At 30.6% G+C, this 26,727-nt stretch overlaps 1 protein-coding gene across 1 annotated transcript; it reads right to left on the bottom strand.

Annotated features, from left to right (window-relative positions):
* Nucleotides 1-4,411: 4,411 nt before the first annotated feature.
* Nucleotides 4,412-26,054, bottom strand: LOC143069218 (uncharacterized). Its single transcript, XM_076243748.1, has 23 exons — nucleotides 25,901-26,054; nucleotides 24,681-24,763; nucleotides 23,650-23,804; nucleotides 22,512-22,642; nucleotides 21,048-21,183; nucleotides 19,382-19,485; nucleotides 18,582-18,703; nucleotides 18,057-18,222; nucleotides 17,283-17,467; nucleotides 16,434-16,544; nucleotides 15,913-15,984; nucleotides 15,559-15,609; nucleotides 14,999-15,057; nucleotides 14,426-14,572; nucleotides 13,332-13,533; nucleotides 12,387-12,433; nucleotides 11,881-11,922; nucleotides 11,281-11,467; nucleotides 10,682-10,817; nucleotides 8,355-8,461; nucleotides 7,101-7,225; nucleotides 6,384-6,503; nucleotides 4,412-6,063 (listed from the first exon to the last, which is right to left on the bottom strand). Exons 1-23 carry the CDS (start codon nucleotides 25,995-25,997, stop codon nucleotides 5,886-5,888), a joined length of 2,763 nt encoding a protein of 920 aa, XP_076099863.1. The 5' UTR covers nucleotides 25,998-26,054; the 3' UTR covers nucleotides 4,412-5,885.
* Nucleotides 26,055-26,727: the final 673 nt, after the last annotated feature.

The following is a 26,727-nucleotide window of genomic DNA, read 5'->3' on the forward strand; positions in this document are numbered from 1 at the left end:
TTATGCTATTTTTAATTTGTATCAAACTTGGTCAGAAGCTTGTATATGATCAAAAGCTAGTATCTAGAAAGGAAATTTTGTTAATATTTGGTACCTGTGTATCTGTATTTTACTTATAAATGGACTTAGTTTTTCTTCGAGTTGATATTACATACAGTCTGCAGTTAAAGTTTTTAAAACATTTATTCGATTCATAAACTACCCTGAAATTTTTACCAAACTTGGACAGAAGCTTCTTACAATCAAAAGATAGTATCAAGGGGAATAATTTATTGATTGTTTTCCTCATTTTTGTTGAACCTGGGAGGTACAGCAAAAGTAGGCGAGACACTGGATTCCGCGGAACCCTTACAAATTTTTAATATACAGTCAGCAAAAATATCCTGTGATGAGATTGTCAAACTTTTGGGTATTGATACTGACTATCAACTTAATTTTAATCACCACATTTAAAATATTTGTCATAAAGCGTCCCAACAACTGAATGTTTAAAAGTGCATTGGCTGCTAACTTACTAAATTGAAAAATTGACCATTTTCCACACATTTATTTTATCTAATTATAATATGTGTCCTTTGGCATGGCATTTTTGCAACCAAATTAACACCAACAAATTGGAAAAATTTCAGGAAAGGGCTTTACAATTTATCTATGAAGACTATGTTAGTTCATATGATGAACTACTTTTATGAGCAAAAAATTTCCATAACTGAAAATAAGTCATATGCGTAACATGGCTATTGAGTGTTTTAAAATTTTATATAAATTATCACCACCATGCTTACATGATTTAGTTGTACATGTATTGGAAGACTGTAAATATGATTTAGGTATTCTAATATTATAGATATACCTAGGGTTCCAAACTTCCAACATCAACCTATGGTAAGAACTCTTTTAAATACACAGCTGCTGTTTTATGGAATGATCTAATTTTAGTCAGTTCAAAAATATTCTTTAAGTCATGGAATGGAAATAACTGTAAGTGCACAATTTGTGCAGACTTTTAGTTTATACATTATGCAAATTTATTTACCATCAAGATCATACCCCATTTTTTCAAATTTTATTCTATGCAAATTTGCCAGCTTTTATGCCTCGTTTATTGCATGATTACACATTATGTGTTGTATTGTTATAAATGTCTCTTATGGTGGTTAAATGCTCATTAGAGCTTATGTTTGTCTATGTTTTTATACCTTGCCGACTCTAAATAAAGCTTATTTATTATTATAATTATTAATTATTTATTATTTATTTTACCTCTGATGGAGAATTGTCTCGTTTATAATACCACATCTTCTTATTTCTATAACTACATAAATAAAGTGGCCAGTTAAACTAGTTTTTAGATCTCATCACACCCTTACATAATATACATGTACATGGGATAAGTTGACCAACACAGTTTTTTTCAAAAGATTACGTTTAAACAACAATTGACTCTTCAAAATAGAGTGATATGGTAAATTCATTCTTATTGCTATAAATTGTTCTTATCCAACATACCCACATTTCCCAGTGGCTTTTTAAAATCCTGTATCCTGGGAAAAGTCTATAACTTATACTTAAGCTGAGTATGTGTGATATATTTGCCACTGTCAAAAGTCTATAACTTATACTTAAGCTTAGTATACATGATATATTTGCCACTGTATATAAAGCAAACAAATGATATAGAAATGCAGTTAACCTGATTTAGCTTTCAAATCTATGGTGAGAGCTGTTGCTTACTGAAATTGATTTATAAATTCATGGTTATGCTGTTGGATAAGTCCATATAGGGTAATTAAAATGCCTTAGGTTGGTCTGCTGCTCACTTTAACTGACAATAATGTCTTTCTCTATCCATAATACACTACATCTAGGTTCAGTCCATAAAACTGGACAAATATTTTTTTTGTTAAATCTATTTCGTCCTGAAAATATTCCAAATATCCTATATTTAGGTTATACTTTGTATCACTCCACTACATACAACGTCTCAGAATAACTAACATAGAATGGGATCTGCTACAGAACTTGTCATCAAAATACATATTTTTGACTTTCCAAACTTTTGTTTCAAGCATACTTTATGAAGGTTTATACAGAAAACTGTGCAAAAAGAACTTGCACCTTTTATACAAATCAATGCATATGTAGCACAACTTTAGTAATTGTCAAATTTATTTGACTACCGTATTTAGCTGTGTATAGTGCGCAGTTGTGAAAAGCATTCAAACTATAGTCAATAAACGAATACAAATTGCTTCATATTTTTCATGTCAGGACCTTTTGTAGACAACTATACAGTTATGGGTTTTTCTCATTGTTGTAGGGGATATGGCTGCTTATTATTTCTTACTACCACTTCATTTTAACTCTGGTGGATAGTTATCATGTTGGCAATCATTCCACTTCTCCCCATATTTATATACATGTATAAAAAAAAACAGAACTTTTCCCAAGTGTTATCTATTTAATTGACTGAAACATATTCTTGTTATGTATGCTGAACTATCTAATATACTGTGGATTCATTAATATATTCGTTGGATACCAATTTTCTTGGGTTTCATGGGTACTGGTGAACCACAAATTCAATTGTCCAACGAATAGCATATTTTGAATAGGCTTTGAATACAGTGACTGACCAAACCACGAAATCAAACATCCCCGAATATGCAAGTTTTCAGCAATCCACGAAATTTGATATCCACGAAAATAAATGAATCTACAGTATTCATAGAATATATTTCCAATGATTATTTGAATACAAATTAACATATATCTTATGCTTTTCATATGCTATAGTAAGTAATTTAACAGGTACAGGGTTATGCAATATACCAACTTAATTACATGTAAAAAAGTATCAACCCTTTTTTTGTGACATCTCAAAAGACTACTTCTAACAAATATCACCTAGCATATTGATTTCTGCCGAAATTTTCTTTTCTAACATCACATCATTTTCATTTCTCTTATTTGATTTGCTTACTCATAAAACTTCTTTCAATGATATTCCAATTTGTAAATTCTTTACATGTATTTTATAAAAGTCTTAAATGAAGAAAAGTAATAATTATCCACAACTTAAAAAAAAGTATTTTTGATTATTACATGAAAACATGAATAAAAAATTGATGATATTTTTACTTTTGAAATAGCTATTGGATTGGTGAGAACAGTAACTAAGATCAGCTAAGTGCATTTTAAAAGTGAAATAGATAATATATATTGAAATAAATTTTGTAAATAACCATTTTCTTAATTTTTTGTCAATAAAACATTTCACACATATTTTCATGTTTAATTCAATTTGTATCTTATAATAATTATATTAGATGCATGTTTCATTATAATACGTTATTCTGATTGGCTAACTTCACATCACATGTTATTCCGTAAGCAATTGCAGCACTCAATAAAACTTAATCATTCATGATGACACGAGGTCCCACAATAAAGTGCACAGGTGAATTAAACAAAAACTTGATAGAAATCGTGTATTAATGATCCTAGCTAAAAAATGTAATTATAAGTATTGAATGCTTCTTTTTGTAACTTTATAGTGTTGTAAAAGCGTTGACCGTGCGTACATTTTTAGAATGAAGCACTTCCGCGCTTCATACAAAATGTACTTCGGTCAACGCTTTTACACCCCAATAAATTTACAAAAAGAAGCATTCAATTCTTAATTATAATTCATATTGAACAAAATTACCTTTTCAAAAAAAAATATTCTGTTAATGATTTGGTTCTTCAGGTGATTTTCAAATCACTTGCATTGATTTTCTCAGATTTTGTTGCCTTATATATCAACAGGTGAGATTGAAAAACACAAACACAGATCTAGTGCAACAGTTACATTGTCTATTGAAGAGCCTTTGTGACTAAAAAATACATGGTTCAAGTCAAATATTTGAAGTCTTATACATAACAGTGATGTGCCTGCTATCAAATATTTATTGACAAGTTAACCCTTTCCTCCATAATGACGCTTTTTGACGCCACCCCCTTTCCTCCATAATGACGCCTTTTGACGCCTGTGTAGTACCTCAGTTGAAATGCTTTGACTACAAAATGTCTGCATCAGACTTAAAAAAATTTGTATCCAATATCAAAAGGACATTGATAAGAATATCTGACTTGAATTTCATTGATGAAATATTTGTTTTCACAATGCATTAATACTTTAAACCTGATAATTTTTTTTTATTGAAAAAATCCTATGCGAATCAAGTTTGTGAGAGAAAAAAATCCATGGAGGAAAGGGTTAAAGCTCGTTATTGCCATTATCAATGCATCATGTGGATTCATTTATTTATGTGGATTTAAAGAAATAATGTATGTTCGTGCATATTAAATATCCAAGGATATCTTGCACAATTTTAATCTAGACTTAAAAAGTCAGTTTATCTATCTATTTCTAACCCATTGATGCCATTTCAGGCTTTTTTAGTGCAGTAATAAATTGACAATATTGTTGTCTGTAATATAAAATTTCAATATCTCAATGGAATCAAGAAAACAAAGCAAAACTTAATACATCTGAGCTTAAAATGCAAAATATGTTGGTTTACATATCAAAATGATGCAATGTTTTCATGACTTTTGTTGATTGTCATTAAGTTTTGCAATTAAATCAGATAACATATTAGACATGACCGTATAACACTTTATTTCAATACACTAATCCATAACATTATAGTCAGTCCCTCTTTTAAATATAAGCAATAAAAAATATACAAAAAAGTAACAAATGTATAACAAAATAATATCATTAACAAATAAAAAATCTCTACAACTTGCAATGTATTTATTGGACATCTTTTGTAAACAACTTAAATGTATAATAAAATTGATAATATTCAGCAGAACAAAAGCATTACAATTCACAGCCAATGGTTTGTTTAGATATCTTGTTTCAGGTACAAACAGATATTAATACAGATACTGGAAACCAAGTAATTTTTGTTTACAAGCTACTGTGGATTCATTTTTTTTTGTGGCCACCAATTTTCGTTCATTTTGGAAAACTTACATGTTCGGTGATAATTAATTTCATGGTCTTGGAGAAGTCTGCATACAAGCCTACAGGAAATTTCATCTATACACACAAAATCCATGAAAATTGGTATCAAAACAAAAAATATATAATCCACAGTATGTATGTTTATAAAAATATGTTACCAGGATATTATAAATAAAAAGAAAAGAAAAACATAAATAAATATATTAATTATTAAGCACCTGGTACTAGACTTTCTATGAGTTAGACCAAGCAACTAAACTAATTCTTTCAACCTAAATAACTAAAAAACTGTACAAATGGAAAACTAAATACATAATGTAAAATAAACAAAAAAAAGCCAAATAAAATATACAAGTTAGGATCGATCATTAACAGTTTATTGTTGAATGAAACTACTAATATTCAGTTTCCTTGATCAATACTTAACATAACTAAGCTGCGAAATAACAAAAAAATCTTGTAACATATCTGAAAATCCAGAAACCCCTGCGAATCAAACAGATTTTAATCATTTTCAATCTTTATTAATCCCACATCCCAAGGTTTTCATCCCCTACACCCCACATCCCCATTTTTTTTTTACCTCTTATGTACCACACCCCAAAAAATTGTCCTCGGGATCAAAAGAATTATGTTTAATTTCCTTATTTGTACCCAAAATTGAAAGTAAAGTTGTATAATTGGACGAATTTCAATTATTTAAGGACTTGTTTTAACCAATCACAACATTTTGGTGTAAACTTTTGAAAATACTACCAATTTCTTATATGGCAAATTGCAAGATTTTTCTGATTTGATTTTATTCCCTGGTTGAGAAATGCTGACTTTTGACCTTCATGGTTTTGTTGCTAAGAAACTGCCTATATCACACATGTTGAACTTGGTCGTCATGGTTTTGTTGTGTCATAAGACCTTCTGAATCACTCCCTGGTACCAATAGTTTAAACACATTCTGCAACTTTCCTACTGACTCAGACAAACCTACGTTAACTACATATCTCTTGTGCCATACTTCTTTGTATGGTTCCATTAACTCCAATAACCTGCAATCAAAATTACTGGATAAATTACACTCAAATATTTGACCATACAATGCAAATGTTTTTTTTCTCACTTAAGTATATTTGCACACATTCAAATTTGATCACAAAGTAAATAATCAATTAAAATAATATGATGTGATGTGATGCGATAAATTGATTTATTATGATTAGAACAGCATTTAATTTTCAAAAAAGTTTATTTTCTACAATTTCTGTACAAATGACTACTTGCTAGACAAATGGTAAACAGCTGAATAATATCTGCTCTGATCTTAACCTGCATTTCCAGAAACAGCCAGGTTTCACTGTAGACTACTAACCTATTCGCCAGATCTGTTTTGACTGTAGCTGGAAGATTACTGACCCCTAAGTTAACAACAGCATAACCAGCATGTCCAGCCATTGGATTCTTACCAGCCAGTAACAAGGATTTACAAATTCTACAATGAAAAAAAAAATATAAAGTGAAATAGTACTCCTCTGTGTGTGGGAGTTTTTCAGTGCATTTAAGACCCATCGGTTGCCTTCGACTGTTGTCTGCTCAATGGACGATTGTTGTCTCTTTGACACATTCCCCATTTCCATTTTTAATTTTAATACACACTTGGATGCATTGAATCATAAAATGATAAAGCGATAAATAAATCTCAAGTGCCAAAAGCAAACATTATGCATTGCTAAACATAGCTGTATTTGTTGATTTGTGATCAGATCATAAAATCTCAATGTAATCTTTAATGTTTTGTCATAAATGTAATATCAATTTTATATTATTTGTTTTGTTTGCAATTTTTTGAACCTCCATTTTTCTGGAGAAGTTGGTTGTAAGGTTTTAGTAGTTGATGTGGTCAGTTGTACTGTCCTGTATCATGGTCATTCCTGTTATCCTTTTTATGTATTATATGATGTAAACTGAATCCAAGCATAAAAATCAGCACAAACTAAACTACATATACCTAGATACTACCTACCATTTTAAGTATTTTTACCAGGAAATATAAAAAAATGAAGTGGATATACTTAAAATCCTTTCTTACCTTGCAGAAAATATCATAAGATCACAGGTTAGACTCAGTTCCTTTTTTATATGTTCACTGTCTTTACAGGTTAAATTTATTTTGAGCACTTCTTGTTGACATTTCTTCAAATGACGGACACTTCTCTGGAAAAAAAAAGATTCACCAAATAATCAACAAAATTTACCATGCACATGAAAAACATATATATGAATCTCACTATTAATCATATGTTAAAAATAAACTGCATTTTACTTGTACAGCCACAAACAATATGAGCTCAAATGGATATGTTTTTTAATTCAAATTATTTGGTTCTACAAATGAATGGAGGAAACTGAAAAGGTGTGATAAGAAAATTGAACTTCAGACGAAGTATCTAACTTAACTTTTTAATCATCTTCTTAATGAATACAGTATTTATATCGAATTGAGAGTCTACATGTAGCTGAATAATCATTAAATGTGTAGTCAACAACCTCACATTTTAAGTGAAACTGTCAAGCTGTCTTTATTTCTGATAACGTATGGTCAAGGGAAATAACTCAGATGCTTGCATTACAAGTTCAGCTGTTTAAGGTGGTACCTAACACTACAGGGAGATAACTGTGTAAAATCTTCTAAACGTTTTAATTTTGTTGTGTTTCAAGGGAATATTAAGCTTCTCAATGATCAAAATAAGTGTTTGTGTCAAACTGCTATATAAACAGTGTATTTTTTCTGATAAAACAGTTGGTTCAAATTTTAAATTTTTTTTATAAATTTGTCAAAGGGTCAAAGTAAATGCTTTTGTCAAAATTTTATGAAAATTAATTGGCCCAAAAAGTCTTACAAAAAATAAAAAAACAAAAGGAGTACCACTTACTTTCACGTAAATTAAAAAAAGAAATGAATATAATACCTGAAAAAAAAATCTTCTAATAAATGAGATCAAGGGAATTAATAACATGAGAGCAATATTGGTTCAGAATTCAGATTCAGTACAAAAGGGGAGACCACTTCATCCTTCAGCAAAAAAAAACCTGTAAACAGTTATGACCAAGGGAGATAATTACCTGTAAAGCTTCTGGTGTTAAATGTTCTATAGGAACAGCATCAGAATTGAAATTCAAACCAAAAGGGGAGACAACTACAGCAAAATAAAATGATCAAGGGAGATAATTACCTGTAAAGCTTCTGGTGTTAAATGTTCTATAGGAACAGCATCAGAATTGAAATTCAAACCAAAAGGGGAGACAAATACAGCAAAATAAAATGATTAAGGGAGATAATTACCTGTAAGGCCTCTGGTGTTAAATGTTCTATAGGCACTGCATCAGGATTAAAGAAGAATTGAAATAATGTTGATCCATGTTCATCTGGTAATTTTTGACTATCTCCTCCTAGAAAATATTCACAATTTACAATGTTAAAAAATAAATTAACTCTGGAAAATTAAATGTAATCTCATTTATTTGCAACTCTTACTTTTATTGTATAATTTCAGCATCATAGTTATACCCCCCCTTTAATTATACCCCCGCTTGGAAAAAAGGGGGTATACTGTTTTTATACCCCCGCTTTGAAAAAGGGATGGTATACTGTTTTACCTCTGTCTGTCCGTCCGTCAGTCCATCTGTCCCATGAATATTTTTGTCACATTTTTCTCAGGAACTACAATGCAAGGATTTCTGAAATTTGGTTTCATGCTTTATATAAGTCAGCTATACCGTGTGATGCGTTTTCAGATTCATCACTCGACAACTTCCTGTTTACCAAACACTTGTATCATTTTACACATGATGACCAAGTTTAAAATTTTCGTCGCATTTTTCTCAGGAACTACAATGCCAGGATTTCTAAAATTATGTTTCAGGCTTTATATAAGTCAGCCATACCGTGTGATGCGTTTTCAGATTCATCACTTGGACAACTTCCTGTTTACCAAACACTTGTATCATTTAACACATGATGGCCAAGTTGAAAATTTTCGTTGCATTTTTCTCAGGAACTACAGTGCCAGGATTTCTGAAATTATGTTTCAGGCTTTATATAAGTCAGCTGTACCGTGTGATGCGTTTTCAGATTCATCACTCCACAACATCCTGTTTACCGAACACTGACATATTTTTACACTATTAACATTATCCACTTGCAGCGGGGGTATCATCAGTGAGCAGTAGCTCACAGTTTCACTTGTTCATTCTAATTAATGTCGATTCAAAGATTTACATTATTTATATTATGAAATCCAATTTGCTAAAAAAAACTAGAGGCTCTCAAGAGCCTGTGTCGCTCACCTTGGTCTATGTGCATATTAAACAATGGACACAGATAAATTCATGACAAAATTGTGTTTTGGTGATCATGATGTGTTTGTAGATCTTACTTTACTGGACATTCTTCTTGCTACAGTTATCTCTATCTATAATGAACTTGGCCCAGTAATTACAGTGGAAAATATATTCTACAAATTTACAAAAATTTACAAAAATTTATGAAAATTGTTAAAAAATGACGATAAAGGGCAAAAACTCCTTAAGGGGTAACTTGACAATTTTGGTCATGTTGACTTATTTGTAGATCTTACTTTGCTGAACATTATTGCTGCTTACAGTTTATCTCTATCTATTATAATATTCAAGATAATAACCAAAAACTGCAAAATTTCCTTAAAATAACTAATTCTGGGGGAGCAACCCAACAACAGGGTGTCTGTTTTGTCTGAAAATTTCAGGGCAGATAGATCTTGACCTGATAAACAATTTATCCCTGTCAGATTTGCTCTAAATACTTTGGTTTCAGAGATATAAGCCAAAATCTACATTTTACCCCTATGTTCTATTTTTAGCCATGGTGGCCATTTTGGTTGGTTGGCAGGGTCACGCCACACATTTTTTAAACTAGATACCCCAATGATGATTTTGGCCAAGTTTGGATTAATTTGGCCCAGTAGTTTCAGAGAAGAAGATTTTTGTAAAAGATAACTAAGATTTACGAAAAATGGTTAAAAATTGACTATAAAGGGCAATAACTCCTAAAGGGGTCAACTGACCATTTCGGTCATGTTGACCTTTTTGTAAATCTTACTTTGCTGAACATTATTGCTGTTTACAGTTTATCTCTATCTATAATAATATTCAAGATAATAACCAAAAACAGTAAAATTTCCTTAAAATTGTCAATTTAGGGGCAGCAACCCAACAACGGGTTGTCCGATTCATCTGAAAATTTCAGGGCAGATAGATCTTGACCTGATAAACAATTTTACTTCCTGTCAGATTTGCTCTAAATGCTTTGGTTTTTGAGTTATAAGCCAAAAACTGCATTTTACCCATATGTTCTATTTTTAGCCATGGCGGCCATCTTGGTTGGTTGGCCGGGTCACCGGACACATTTTTTAAACTAGATACCCCAATGATGATTGTGGCCAAGTTTGGTTTGATTTGGCCCAGTAGTTTCAGAGGAGAAGATTTTTGTAAAAGTTAACGACGCCGGACGCCAAGTGATGAGAAAAGCTCACTTGGCCTTTTAGGCCAGGTGAGCTAAAAATGGAAACCATGGGAATTAACTTTTTGAAATAAAAATTCAATCTTAGGTTGCATAATATACTTGATATTTACCTGCTTGTCCTCTGCAACAACGTATAAGATATGTTTCAGCCCGACCAAGTTCAACAATCACATGACCAATAGTATTTGTGGTGTCCTGAAAAATGTGACGATTTAAAAGCTCCCCAAGGTTGGTGTATAAATAATCCTGAAAAACAGTAAAATTCAATGTTTAAAAATCAATACATTGATTTTAAATATCAATAATTGTGAAGTATTATATGCAAATTAATATCAGTAGTCAGTATTAACTGCAAGAGAATTCAATTCTTAGAGGAAATTTAATTGCAGGCATTCATTTTCAAGATCCTCATTTTTAAAAATAGGATTTTGATAACATTTTTCTCAAAATAAACATTTTCTAAATGATTATAAGAATAGTTTCAAAAAAGAAATCTAAAGATGGACTTACTCAAAATTAAATATTTATATAGATCTATATAAACATTGAGGAAATTTTCAAATTTGGTCCTTCAATTTATAAAGATTTTGCATCAAATGCATACATGCTCATTTGAGATAAACTGGTTTCCATTAAAAAAATTCAATGCTAGCTAGGGACTTAAGAGTTTTGTTTTTATAAGGTAAATTATGTTGACACATGATTTTACCTGGTGACAATCAGAATTCCATGCTAATCCAGCAAGTACAAGGATGCCAGGCCAGGCAAATGGTAAATGTGTTAAATGTCCTTTACCGGACCAGTTGCAGACGATTGCCCCTAGGGCACCATGGGCATCCCCACATTTCACAGCACTAAAAATGTTATTTATAGCTGCTTCAGGACAACCTGCTAAACTGAAACATAAAATAATGTGTTTTCTTTAATATGTTTGATGTTAGCCCTATAAATGACATATTGCTCATTTATCACTGCTTTTATATGAATGCACAAATTTCAGTCAGTAATAATATTGCTTTTGCCATTATTTGTGGTATTTTCAAGTAATTTTCATTTTTTTCATTAAAAAAGTTTTTTTAAAGAACAAATACCATAATATTATAAAAGTTTGCATAAATAAACACTTGCAATCAATTTTCATCAACAGAGGATGGGAATTTTACCCAAGATTCATTTACTTTTTTTACTTTAACAGTTTTTAACTTTTTAAACAGATTATCACAAATGAGACTTTATCAGACCAGTTGCCAAAAAAATATATTTATTTAAACCTTCCTTTTCTAAACATTCTATTATTTGCCTTTATTACCTGTTCCATGCTGAAGTTCCTGGACACATTATATAACTTATCCTGTAAGTATAGAATAAAAATCTAATGAGAATCAAATCACTTTTATTGAACAAAAAAGTGGTATCCTTTTTGTGTTGGAGCTTAATCTGATTTCTGTTATTGATGATTAGAACAGGTAAATTAGAAATAATTCTGTAATCAATGATCTTTAATTTGAAATTTGGTTTGACAGCATATTCCTGTTTTGATTTTGAAAGAGCAAATCTATGGTGGTCTCTTTTAACTTTTTCCTCAACTTGAATTTTCTTCTTAACTTAAATAACAAACAATCTAACATAGAATGTACAACAAAATAAGTCATACAACATACATCAATTAGTAAAGTGCACTCAATGCAAGCTTGTTGATAAACTGCTTAAATTCAAAGCACTAAAACTGATAACAAAAACAAAACTAGACCAAACAACCAGCTGCCTGTACCACCCCACAATCTTGAATTCTTTTCATTTCAATTATAATCTTACCCATGACTGGACAATGGTGAGCAAAATCTCTGGAAATCGTAGTCTGCCTGCAAAATATAATTTCAAAATGTATCAAATATTTAAACAATGTTTCAAAAAATATCTTTGATTTTTTATCAAATCCATTAAAAATAGCAATTTTTCACTAAGAATGTATGAAAAAAAATTACATTTTTAAATTTCCAATATTATTAATTTCTAAGTGGAATGCTTGAAGCAATATTAGTTTGGCAATCAGTACCAAACAAAATACATTCATTTACAGTTTTTAATTATTCCTATCTTTCCAAATATCCTGATGAAATAAGAATCTTTTGGAAGCAAAAAGATAGAATAGACATTGACAGAAGTGAAGAATCGACTGATAGAACTGTTTAAGGAGGTAGACCTAGGTTAAGGGAAATAACTCGTAAAATCATCAGTACATTTGTGTCAACCATTTTCAAAAATATATTCTAAGCTTCTAGGTTACATAGATTATTTTCAATCTGTTTCAGGTAAATGCTTAAAATACATTGATGAACTTGCCTTTTGCAAACGCTTAACTGATTTAAAGAATTGTCTCCCTGAACCAAGGTCTACCCCCTTAAACATTATTTTTTTTATCCAAGGTACTTAAACTATAATTTCCAAGTTTATGTTATCTTTTTTAATCCCACAGATGTATACCATTAAAACTATTCATCATGATGTTTGTAATGTTTGTTCCCTTTTTAAAAATTTCAAATAAATATATATAATTTTGATTAACCTTTTCAGTAAATAAAGGATTATTGGGAATTTCAATGTTCCTTTTCCTTCCCCAAAACAAAATTAACACTATGTCATGGGTTGAATTTCCATAGTAAAGGATGTTGTAATGTTGACAAACAATTTTGAAATATTACCCAGAATACATTAAATTCTTAATCAATTTATTTTTTTAATTTGGATATACATTTGTACCTGTATACCATATTCACTGATGACAACATCAGGTGGAAGGTGGATTAAAAGTTCTGAGTCCATTCCATGTAATGGATAACCACATATATTGAGAATCTGGTTATGGCGTAGAGGTAAAAGTTTTACTGCATCAGTTACATCTAACACATTATTGTCTGTATCAATTACAAAACTACTCAATCGTGGACCAAGACTAACAAACCTTAAATATAATATACAATATAATTAATCAATCACATCAATATATAATTGTTCTACATGTATACCGGTATATATGTTTTAACTTTTGCAATCTCTAGAAATAATAAAATACCAAAGTTTCTAATTTCTCTCTTTTCTATTCTTCAATTATAATCAATTTAAGGAGGCTCGCGGGTACAAATATTTCATTACAAATTTTATTCATTACACTATTAGTTATTACTTTATGGTATGGTACAACAATCAACCAAAAAAATCGATTCGGTTTGGCCCCAGATGACTTTTAAAATGTTTATATCATTGAAAAGCTCCAAATTATCTTCCTTTGGTGCAAAAATGCTATTTTTTGGCATTCAAATTGAAATATCTTTTTTTTTTAACTCATCGGTGACCTTTATTTTTTATTATTGTTTTTAAATGGGCTGTACATAAACTAAATAATTGAAAAATTTAAGCGATTTTTGAAATTTAGTTCCTTTTTTTATTACGATATTACCTCTCCTATTAGTTCAACAGACAAAAAAGGACATGTATGCTTTTTCGGAGGCAGATTGTGAGCTTTAATGAACGGTGACCCCATTTTTTTAATTTCAGTTTTCTATTAAAGTATATGATAAAGTTCATTTATAGAAAAATATAGCGAAATCCTATATTAAAAAAAAAATTTGATTTATACCCGCAAGCCATCTTAAGTCATCAAATGTTTCAAATACATTTGCTCAAATCTCAGTGGTGATTAAATCAAATGAAATGTCTGGTGAGAAATGTATGAATAAGGAAGGTATGTATGTAGTTACACATGTGTTGAGACTGTGACTAACTTAGTTTTTTTTACTAATAAGACAGTTGCTTTATTGCAGTAGCTTAAGCTCTATCCTGCATGACAAACTTACTGGCTATCGGTAAAACAAGTCATAAAATCTTCAATGGTTGAGTATATATCATCTAGTTCATCAAACTGGACCTGTGGCGCCACCTCTAAAACAGGAACTAACTGTATACCCAGATCAGAACAATGGTCTACCAAATCAATAATTTCACTGTAAGTAGAATGTAAAGATGCGAAAAATGAATGAATACAAGGGGAAATAAATGTTATGAAAATCACTTCAATTTTTAAATGAAATGTAACATTCATGACACAATAAAGCACTTCACAAAATGTACTTCAGTCAACGCTTTTAAATTCCAATAAATTTACAAAAAGAAGCATTCAATTCTTCATTGTTGACTAAATATAACTGAGACAGCAACCCAAAATTACAAATCAAAAGGACTTATTTGTACGGATATTTCAGATCAAACACTTTTAAAATATATCATAAATGAGTTTCACTGAATTTGTGTTCCCATAAATAAATTCTTTTCCTCTCTTCTAATGTTGAAAAGTTTAGCAATAAGCCCTAACAAAACAAATGGAAATCTGTATTTACTTAAAGTCAACAAACTATAGAATATAAACGTACCTTTTTGAATATCCTAATTGCCAACCTTGTGTCTTCAAAAATCTACAAAACAACTGTACCTACAAAAGACAATATTTCTTTAATAAAAAAATCATTCTTATATATCATTGTTGTTTTACATGCTGTGAACTAACTAATTTTCATGAGCAATTCAATTTGAGTAGACTTTAAATATTGGATCTTCCTTTACAAAAATTCATCAAGAAATAAGAAAACAAGGAAAATAAAATACTGCAAAAGTAGCTAAAAATGGCTGAATGTAAAATAAAGTATGTGTGAAGATAAGTTGGTTTACACTTAGTATTTAGGTCTTCAGTAATACAGATATTGTGGATTCATTTATTTTCTTGGGTATCAATTTTCATGGATTGAACAAAACTTGCAGTTTCGTGGATATTTCAATTAATGGTTTTTCAAAAGTTTACATATAACCTTATTGATTACTTTTTTAGTTGAACACTTAATTTCTTGGTTCATCTGTACCCACAAAAAATCCACGGAAATTGGTATCCATCGAATAATGATGAATCCACAGTAAGTACATTTTTTATTGAACTTACCATATTGATTTTAAGTCCTACTAATGTATCTATCATCCTCTTCAGAGTTTCCTGTAAAAAAAAAAACCCATAAAGGTATGAATTATCTGTTGTAAAAAGTTAAGAATTTCAAGCAGTGATAACTTTTAGAAAAGAAGTTTTTCTATGAAGGTATAGGTTCAAAATTGTCATTATTAAACATTCTATTAAGAATGTTGTACTATTCATATTGCTTTGATTAAATGATTTAAAGAGACTAGTGTCTGACCATTTTATAAATTTTTCAGCAAATGAAGATGATTTTTAAAACTGTTTACTAAATCTGATAGCCTTTTGTCCCATTTAGAATAAAGAGAGTAAGCACATACAACTTACAAAGTTAGGTAATCTTCCTTGTGAAGCATCAAACAGAACTCCTCTGTAGTGTAGATCAGGCCAATCATCAATCTAAAAAAACATAATCATCTATAAACATGTCCTGAAAACTACATACACCTCACACTAACTGTTTCTGGTTTATTTTATTTTGTATAAATCTTCCTATGATCTTTAACAACCTTTCCGTCATTCATTTCATTTCACGTCATGACAGATTTCATTATTGTTCATTGTTTTTATTTACATTAATGTATGCTATGAATAAGGATATTTTATTACTGGTGAGAAAAAAGTATGCCAATTTTCCTTCAATTTTTTAAATGAAAATTTCAAGCCCCCTCACTTGAGATAAGAGATTGCAAATATTACCTAAATTAACATGAAATTAATCGATACAATAGTTCTTGTCTGTGTACAATATTGTCAAAATGATGTAGAATTTAGAATTGCTGGAATAACTATCTCATCATTAAATTTTTCAAAGGGATAAATAGTTACAGGGTATGAGAAATACTTACCAATAGTCCAGGTATAATTATTTCCTCATTATCTTTATACAATGACATGAGCTGATTCACAGTGGATATGGCACAATGTAGACTGCTGTAATCACTACACAACATTTTAATCTGAAATAATAATACATGGAACATGATGCAATCTGGATATATTGGATGTGTTTCATATTTTATTTAACTTGAAAACCTTATGACTGTCAGAAAGTGTCTTATCATTAAGCTAGAGTTTTAACTGAGTTTTACTATGTGTATTGTTGTGTTTTTTTTTTTCTACATTGGCCAGAGGTTTGGTGGGAGGGTTGAAATCTCAAAACACATGTTTAACCCCGTCACATTTTTGCGCCTGTCCCAAGTCGGGAGCCTTGGTAAGTCTTATAAAAATTTTATTTTAGTTTCTTGTGTATATTTCAGAGTTTAGTATGCCGTCCATTATCACTGAACTAGTATACATTTTTGTTTAGGGGCCAGCTTTAAACCAGTTGGGATTTTCTCTCTGCAAGACCCATTGGTGGCCTTCGGCTGTTGCCTGCTCTTTAGTATGGTTGTTTGTCTCTTTGAGACATTCCCCATTTTCATTCTCAATTCTATTTTTATGACTGGTCTTGAAATGCAGTTTTATAACCTTTACTAGCTGTGAAGCCAGAACTTGATCACTTTTAAACATCTGTCTTAGAACCTTTGGAAATGTCATTGTGATCCAGTTTTTAATAAAACACTTGACATGTAGCTTCAGTCTTACTGATATGTTCTTATAGTGAGCTTGTACATTTCATAACCTGTGACCTCTGAGGTACCTGTGATATTTGTGAGTTTGTACATCTCATGACATTTAACCTTAAAGGTACTAACCTGTCCTTGAGATATAGTGAGTTTATACAACCCATGTCCTGGACATAGTCTGTTATTGACATGGCACTGAAGATGTGGTACTCTTGTATCACTCAGACTACTCAGGAGGTTGATTGACACATCCAAACCCAACGATGTAAAACTTGCTTTTCTCATTTTTACAATCTTCATGACTTGAATGGAATCTACAATGATAACAATTTTCTCTCCAGATGAAGATTTTAAAATTTATATGAAGGTACTTTGTGGATTGCAGATTATTGGTTCCATGTTTCAAAATCTTTTTATAATATGTACTCATTTCTGATTAGTCAAGTGTTTAATTTACATAAATAATATTATTTAAGGATATTCATTGAAAGTCTAAGATACAAAAATTCTACTGAAACTGGTTCCACATTTCTACAAATGAGTTTGTTTATCTTTCTGGTATTTTGTTTATTTAGAACATCCCTATCCTTGGCAAATTTAACATTGTTCCTTTAAATTATTTAGCCTATTTAACTTTTTTGAATCAAGCTTTATTGATGAGTCTCTTGAAGACAAATGTGTGTCTGGAGAGCAAAATTTTAATCTTGGTATTTATGATGAGTTGTCTTCCGTTCCTTTGATGTGTTCGAGCTTTTGAAATTGCCATTTAATAAAGGACTTTCTGTTCTGAATTTTCCTTGGGAGTTTGGGATTTTTCTTTTTTCTTTTTATTGATAATCATGTCTTGTTTCCCCCTGAAGCTAGCTATGTGGAATTAGGCCTGACAAAAATCTGGTTTCTTACTTTCAGCTGGTCCCCCTGACACATATACAGGTAGATGATGACGGATGACAAAAGGTTTTGTTTCTTGCTGCAGCATGCTCTGTGGTTGTGGCCATAGCAAGCTTAGTTTCTCTTCAGTAACTACAGGATGTGGTGGCTGGATCATGTCATCAAATGATACGGTTTTCTGTAAAGAAAAAAATCCCTTTCATGAATTTGTGTATATCTTGAAGGGCATAAAAATATTCCTGTATAACTTGTTCTAAATATTACAATAATACGTTTTTAAACTTCTACTGATTATTTTTTACATGTAAATAACTAAGGTTTAAGGGTTTAGCCATTTTCTAAGAAAAAAATTACAATGTCAGGGCTTCCTTTTTAAAATATAAGAATAATGCAAAACAATTTTATGTTTTCAACTAGTGAGCAAATTAAATATATAAGCAAATATTCAAATGTTGACATTTTTATGTCAATTCAAAATGTGACTAAATATATTGCCCTTTAAATGACAGTAGAATCTTGGGTATCTGAAGTACTTACCATAAATGTAGGAGTTTTAAGTTCAGGAGATCCTGGTTCTGATCCATTAACTGCTGTTCCATTCATTTCTATTGTTTCTGTACCAGCTCCAATGTCAGATTTCAAAGAAAGTTTTCCTAAATCTACAGAAATTGAGATAAAAATTGCTAGTTTCCTTCCAGTACTAAGAAACACCTTTCCAATAAAACTGCTAACACTAACTGTAGTTTGAAGCAACAAGAAAGTTTGTTCCTTTAAAACTGAGTTGACATCATACTATTGTCTACTAGAACTATGTTATGAAAAAGAGCATGGATGCAAACTGTTGGTGGTGACATGGGCTCTAAAAACTGCTTAAAACTAAGATGCATAAATTTTTATGCAGGAAAAAAACGTATTGTAAGTCGCATGATTTTGTTGACAATGCTGATAATATAATCAACAAAAATCATCTATCTCACTTCCTTTAATGTTAACACAGCATACAAGACAATTAAAGTTGCAGGAAAGGATTGCACAAACGTCAATTCATGTTAAATGACATTTGAAAATTTAATGGTTTCTTAAATTTATTGTATTTCTTAATAATGTAATTAAATTTGAAAAACTAAATGATGTTTAATCTTTAAATTGAAGTTCATGCAATTTATATCAGGTGCAAAAGTTACACAGACTAGATACTTGACCTTTTTCAAACACTATCAATAACTTTTCCGATTCAAACATTTTGTGTTCTTTAGAATTCTTAAAAAATCTTAAAAATAATATTCCAAAGGTCTGAAAAAATTTCCAAAATCATATATATATATATATATATATACCAAATTCTTCTTCTATATTTATGAGAGGTGGCGGATTTTCTAAGGCATGTATTATTTCTTTCCTTGTTCCAGCTAAATCTTTACATGTTTTCCCTTCATCTTTGCTGTAACAGAAAGTCTGAAGAACTATTTAACAAGTTGAATCATGTGAGTTTAATTGTATAATACCATAATGACATTTAAATGAAACTTACAACTATCTTGCGTAAATAGCAAGTGAATCTGTGAGCTACTGCTCACTAATGATACCCCTTCCCACTAAAAGTATACCATAAACAGGGAAGTTGTCAAGTGATGAATTTGAAAAACGCATCACACTGTCTAGCTGTCTTATATAAACCTTGAAACCAAATTTCAGAAATCCTTATGATGATACGATGAAAAAGGAGAAGGTTCACGAAGGGTTAAAATTGGCTTTTAAAATATGTTTTTTAAATCAGGCCACAAAATTACAAATTTCACATAGAAATACTTGAGATAATGCTAGTAAAACAAAAAAAATTTTCTGGCACTTTCCTTTATAATTTATATGACCCCTTAAATAAACATAATTTGTATTAAAAGGTTAATTTTGGTACTTTTTTCCCATAATTTTAATTGTTTTTGGCATAATTAACTTTGGCCGCCATCTAAGATCCAAAATGTTTTTATATTGATGAAATCTATATCAAAATTGGAACCTTTTGGTTACAACACATTTTGGATCCTAGGTGGCGTCCAATGTGTTTCTAAAGCTTTTAGGTCTGAAAAATACACAAAATCATCATATTTTGACAAAATATCTAAAATGGGCATACTTTGGAGAATATTTTGTACTCTTATGAAAAGAATTGATGTTTAGCATTGAAATAGACCCATTTAAGAACCAAATTGAGACCTTTTAAGTGTTTTATGATAAAGTTGATATTTTAGGCCATTTTGTGCCAAAAGTGAACCTTGTCCTTTCATGGGACAGACGGACTGACTGATGGACTGATAGATGGACAGACAGAGGTAAAACAGTATAATTATTGATACTGTTTATCTCTATAGACTATTTTCTTTAGTAAATATATATTCATAAGACTATGCAAAGAGCTATTTTAAAATAAGAATTGATAAGAAATGCTCAGTAGGCCTATAGTTTCATTAGCAGTTCTTCAATAAGCAAATGAAATAAGGCTGCTTCATTTTGACCATTTTTAGATTAACAGCAACATTTTTTTAATACTCTTGTAATTATCTAATAGAATAGATGTATTTACACTTGTATGCAAATTTGTCCGCCATTATGTAGAATCACACAGGTTCCCGTAAACTTTGACATAACAATTAAAAAAATTTGACATCACAATAAAAAAGAGATTGTTTCTTGATGTCAAAAGGTTATTCGGAGGCGATCTAAGGTCATTTGGAGACAAAATTCAGCTAAATACCAAAAGTGTAAATATGTTTATTGGCAACATACATGAAAATTTGAATAGATAAATTAATTTGCCTTTTCAGAATCTTAAGGGCTATGAATAATCTCATTGTTCGTACACCAAAATGACAATAATGTTACATAATTAGTTGGATTTCCATTGTTTAGAACATTTTAAACCGATCAAAACGTTTTGGTGAAAGCTTGGAAAATATTACCAAGAATGCATTAGATTCTGAAACAGCTAATTCCATTGCAACTTACCCAGCTGTGACATTAACTGATGAATCAGCACCATATGCCAATAACTCTGTGATGACCTCAACATCTCCTCTCTTAATGGCATCATGTAATGGAGTGTAACCTTGACTGTTTATCTGGTTCACATCAGCACCTCGCGCTGTGAAAAATAGAAAATATATGTTGATTTAGCAAACATTTACATGATAATAAGGAATTCAGTCTGGTAAACATAAAATGCACTCACAGTATCCATAAATTAGGAAATATTCTTTTTTTGCTGTAACCAATCTTAAAGGATTAGGCAAAGTTATGTCAATTAAAGTTTCATGGATATTTTTTTATCTGCAATAAATCTGTGGTTCCCATATATAGCCATGAATTTCATGAAAAATTGATGATCCTTCAAAAAAAGGTGAATCTAGATTTGTCTTGAAGGGAATAAATAATCCTTAAATAAGCCTTAAAATTGGCTTGTGAAGGTTAAGGTTAAAATACACATCCAACAACCAAAAAAAATATTAAAACCAACCCAATCTGCCTGTGAGTGTGACTGCTGATGTAATTGTAAAAGTACATTATTGAAAATAGTATCCACCAATAGTTAAAGAAATTTTTTTCCCCCCAGGGTGCTAATTTTTTATAAGAAAGAAACTTCAGATTTTGTCCAAGCTTTGTAATATTCCATGAAAGTTTGACAAAGTTTATAGTAACTCAAGTTTTAAAATATTTAACTCACAGATTGCTCCTATAAGGTGACTGTAAAAAAACACTTAGCTAGGTTACTTGTCCATTATTTCACAACTAACAAGAATGTGTCCCAAGTACAAGGATGCCCCACTCACACTATCATTTTTTATGTTCAGTAGACCATGTAATTACGGTAAAAACTCTAATTTGGCATTAAAATTAGAAAGATCATATCATAGGGAACATGTGTGCTAAGTTTCAATTTGATTGGACTTCAACTTCATCAAAAACTACCTTGACCAAAAACTTTAACCTGAAATAGGACGAACGGACGGACGAATGGAGGGACAGACCCACAGACCAGAAAACATAATGCCCTCTACTATCGTAGGTTTAGCTAGGTTACTTGTCCATTATTTCACAACTAACAAGAATGTGTCCCAAGTACAAGGATGCCCCACTCACACTATCATTTTTTATGTTCAGTAGACCATGTAATTACGGTAAAAACTCTAATTTGGCATTAAAATTAGAAAGATCATATCATAGGGAACATGTGTGCTAAGTTTCAATTTGATTGGACTTCAACTTCATCAAAAACTACCTTGACCAAAAACTTTAACCTGAAATAGGACGAACGGACGGACGAATGGAGGGACAGACCCACAGACCAGAAAACATAATGCCCTCTACTATCGTAGGTGGGGCATAAAAATGTCAAAACAAAAGATAGATGCTGACATTATCTAATACAATAGTTCACATCGGGCCTTTGTACCAACTCAGATTAAAACTTACCACATAAACACTGGATGATATCTCTGTTGGCAAATGATGCAGCCCAGTGAAGCGGTGTACTTTTACTTTCTTCACTGTCATACAGATTAACATCTACTCCTGCTGCCAGTAACTGACAAATTCTTCCAACACTGAAACAATTACAACATACTACATTTGTGATAAAAAAAAATCTTGCAACAGGTTAGTTAAATTTATGTTTTATGATAGAGAGATGTCAAAAATTTAAATAATATAAAATCAAAATTGTGAAAAAAAAGCACCAGCTATATGTAGCTCCTAAAGACTTTACTTCAGAATTGTTTCCAATTCCACAAGAACAATTTTTGTTTTTTTAACATCATGACATTTTTCAGAAAGGTCTCCATAAATATAAATTAAACTATCTCCTCCTGGGAAAACTGATTTACTCATGTACGATTTTTGCTATAATACAAAATAATAAAAAGATATTATCCTTCATTTAAAAACATGGCATTATATTTAAAAACAAGGAATTATTTGAATCTGGAATATAATTCTGTTTTTTACTGATATTTCAGTATGAACTAACTACATTTTCTTGTAACCCCCCTTAGCTATGCTTGCATGGCTAACCCTGTTAAGTTGGGTTAGTTTTCATCATACATTTCTTATCAATTTTTCCAGAATTCAAAACTATTCCTGATTCAAATAATGCCTTGTTTGTAGGTGAATCCATCTGTTTTAAAGCTTATTCTTAGAAGAAGAAAAAATCAGGACATGAAGGAGATGCAATGCAAAAAGATCATTAAAACTGTTTTGGAAATCATGATCATGAATACAATTTACTATATATAAACAGACAAATGTGCATATAAAATACAATTTAAAGTGGTACCAAACACCTTGACTTAAATTAATTCGGCTCGTTTAATATTCTTAAAATTTTAACAAAATATTTACTTTGACCATTTGACAAAAATATCAAAAAACTTGATCCAGACACTTTATCAGAAAAAAGTGGTTTGATATATAGCAGTTTGACAAACACTAATTTGATCATTGCGAAGCTTCACATTTTTTTAACAATAGAATGTGATTAAAAATTTCAGCTGATTTTATAGAGTTATCTCCCTGTACTGTTATGTCCCACCTAAAAGCTAAATTGTTTATATACTTAGACTGTGCTGCAGCCTGTAACAGTTCTTCATTAAAGACTTTGGTTATGTTTTGTGTTGCTGCTAAGTCCACTGCTGTTTTACCATGAGAGTTGTGGATACCAGGATCACTTCCAGATGACAATAAGGTCCTTACTACATCTATCTTACCTAGCTGTAAATCAATGTATTTTGTAATTTGACATGATCTCATTAAACATTTGGTAAATGAATTTGTAGTTTGGCGAAATCTTTTTTTAACTCTAGGCACAGACAGACTTTTCTAATAGAGTCTGATTTCAAATAAAAATTCCTTTATCTTATCTTTTCTTTTAAATCATATATAATGCAAATTTGAGACTCGAAAAATATCATCCATTTAGATTATAGACTTTTATTTATCCTTATGTTTTCTCCTATCTTGCAATTTCTTGTAAAAGTTTCTAGTTCTAGAGCATGTAGAGCCTGTTATTACTGCTTGTTGGTAAATGTTTTATTTTTTTTTGGTTTACAGTTTTTCATTTATCAGGCTGTTGTTTTTTTCATTTGAATTGTTTCACATTTTGTCATGTCTAGGCCTTTACAGCTGACTTATATGCATGATATGGCAAAGGTTTTTCTCATTATTAAAGGCTGTACTTGTGACCTATAGTTGCTCAAATTCACTTCAATTGGACTTTGTTGTAAGGTATTTTTTTCATTGACAATCATAGATGATTTTCTTATTTTTATATTTAATGGTGAATAATCATTTCAGAAATCATCTGTTATTTCACAATATAATTCCCTAGAAACAGCCATAGGCTTGATTACTTTGACAACATTACACGAATAATTCATCAATCCAAAACTTTTTTCTAAGTCAAACCCTTAAAGGTTACATGATAATAATAGTATCAGAGAAGTAAGATTTACATAGTGTTGTCATGAAACAGAAGTTGTAAGTGGACAGATGTTATTGCATTGCATGTAATTGTTTATATCAAAGGTTCCAGGGGAACTTCTGTTAGAAGAAACAAATATACCTTAACAGCATTACTAAATAAATTACCTTTGAAGCAACATGAAGTAATGTGCCATCGTCATGGTAACAATTGTTCAGTACATTTGATATCACCTGATGATGGTCATCATCTAAAATAAATTGTAAATAATAATTATATATAAATCATAAAGTTTTAAACTTTCCATTCATGTTCTTAATTGAGAATTAATGAAAATGATAATTACATCCTCAAATTAAAAAAAAAATTCAAATACCTAATTTTTGCTACATAAATTGAAAATTCACAGAAATTTATCAAATATTATTCAACATGAAGGCAAGACAAAAAATGAAAAATCCAATGATATTGACAAATCTTGAGTTGTTTTTCATGAATGAGTAATACCAGATGACCCGAGGACAGAAGTAAATGGTTAAGGTTCATGATGAATCATCATAACATTTCTTCAAATATGGCTGTATATTTTACACCCTGAATTATACTCTGAGTATAGAAAAACCTGTGAAACATTTCAAGGCATGGCTGGACCACGATGTACATTTTTCAAAATATTAAAAAACTGAACAGATTTTGATGTGTATTTTAATTGTTCCTGCAAAAAAAAAAACAAAGTTGGGAAAGATGTTTCAGAACTACCCTCTACATTGTAATAATAAATAAAGTGAATTGTATTGATAAACATTAAATATATAGACGATACAGGACAATAGACATATTACATGTACATGAAGATGTCTGCAAACAATAGGCGATTAAAAATGGTAGACAGAATCAATTGAAATGCAAGTGTTTATATCTTTTTAACCATCTGAAAGACTATGCAGACTAGAAAAAAAAAAAAACTTGAGGTAAGTTTTAATTTTTCTGAAGTATAAATTGCATACCATTTGTTGAATAATAATATTTTATTATTCATCAGTATTAAATTACAAGTATTGTTTAGTACATATGAAAGAATGAAGCAATACAACTATAGAAGATTGAAGTTTAATCAATCTAGCGTACATTGCTGTTTTTCGTGTAACAATACCGTAATGTAACCGTAGCCTCAGTAATTATTGTTACATTTGTAATTAATCGGTTCCTCACCCAACTTTGCATTCCGGCAATTAGTCTCCAATGTAACAATAATATTTTTATTATTGTTACATTTCCATGTAACCGTAGCCAGTGCCAAAAAAGTTTGTTATAATTTTTGGAACAATTTTGGTGCAATGTTAGAATTTTTGCATCCACCCTCTGACGATTATCATAACATGCATACTTTGCTCTATTGTTGATATAAAAGCTCGTAAAATATCTGTTCTGTCATTTTCTACAGCTATGTGAAGTTGTTGAATTATTTCTAACTTTTCTGTCATGTTTTCGTGTACACCGGAACCGCTTTCATGGACTCTCGGGATTTATCTTTGAAATCTTTGTAGGGTGCCGAAAGGATAAAAAGAACTTGCTAAAATTAGTTTTCCTTGAATACACAATATTCCTTGCATAAGCTTGAAGATGAATAGACTACTACGATCTACAGTGTCCTTGTTGAATACTGAGAACAGGTCAACATATTGTCGTCTTCTTGCATATTATTCACAAAATGCTGGAAGCAAAGAACACATTGACGGTCTTGTCAAAGACAAAAAAGTTGTTTTATTCATGAAGGGCACCCCTGATCAGCCCATGTGTGGCTTTAGCAGATTGGCAGTGCAGTGTCTAAATATGCATGGTGTTGAATTTAAAGCATATAATGTTCTTCAAGACGAAAATTTGAGACAAGGTATATTTGAAAATACGAAAATATATGACCAAAACAACTATTTTGTTAATTTATGTTTTGACAAAAATTATTCACATAAATTTATAAAAAAAACATTTACCAGGCATGCGCCGGAAAGTAAACATCAGTACGTTGATGGTTTTCTGTAACAAAAGAAGAAGAAGAAGAAGAAGATTTTAACAATAATTTAGAATTTTTGTATTACATTCTTATGCAACAATAAAAATTGATAAAAAAAATAAAATAAGGTATTCAAGGACCAGTAGTGTTTTACTACGCTTTACTACGACAGCAATTCAAATCTCACACCACTTCATCTCGTA

Source organism: Mytilus galloprovincialis, chromosome 3 (assembly GCF_965363235.1).
Source record: "Mytilus galloprovincialis chromosome 3, xbMytGall1.hap1.1, whole genome shotgun sequence".
Lineage (NCBI taxonomy): Eukaryota > Metazoa > Mollusca > Bivalvia > Mytilida > Mytilidae > Mytilus > Mytilus galloprovincialis.

Excerpts from the sequence above, each read along its gene's own strand:
- LOC143069218 (XM_076243748.1), bottom strand. The coding sequence starts at position 25,997 with ATGACAGAAAAGTTAGAAATAATTCAACAACTTCACATAGCTGTAGAA. Across the intron at positions 18,704-19,381 it reads AAATATAGAAGAAGAATTTG|ATTTAGGAAAACTTTCTTTG; the intron begins GTATATATATAT and ends CAATTTCTGTAG. Across the intron at positions 11,923-12,386 it reads TCACCATTGTCCAGTCATGG|GATAAGTTATATAATGTGTC; the intron begins GTAAGATTATAA and ends CTATACTTACAG.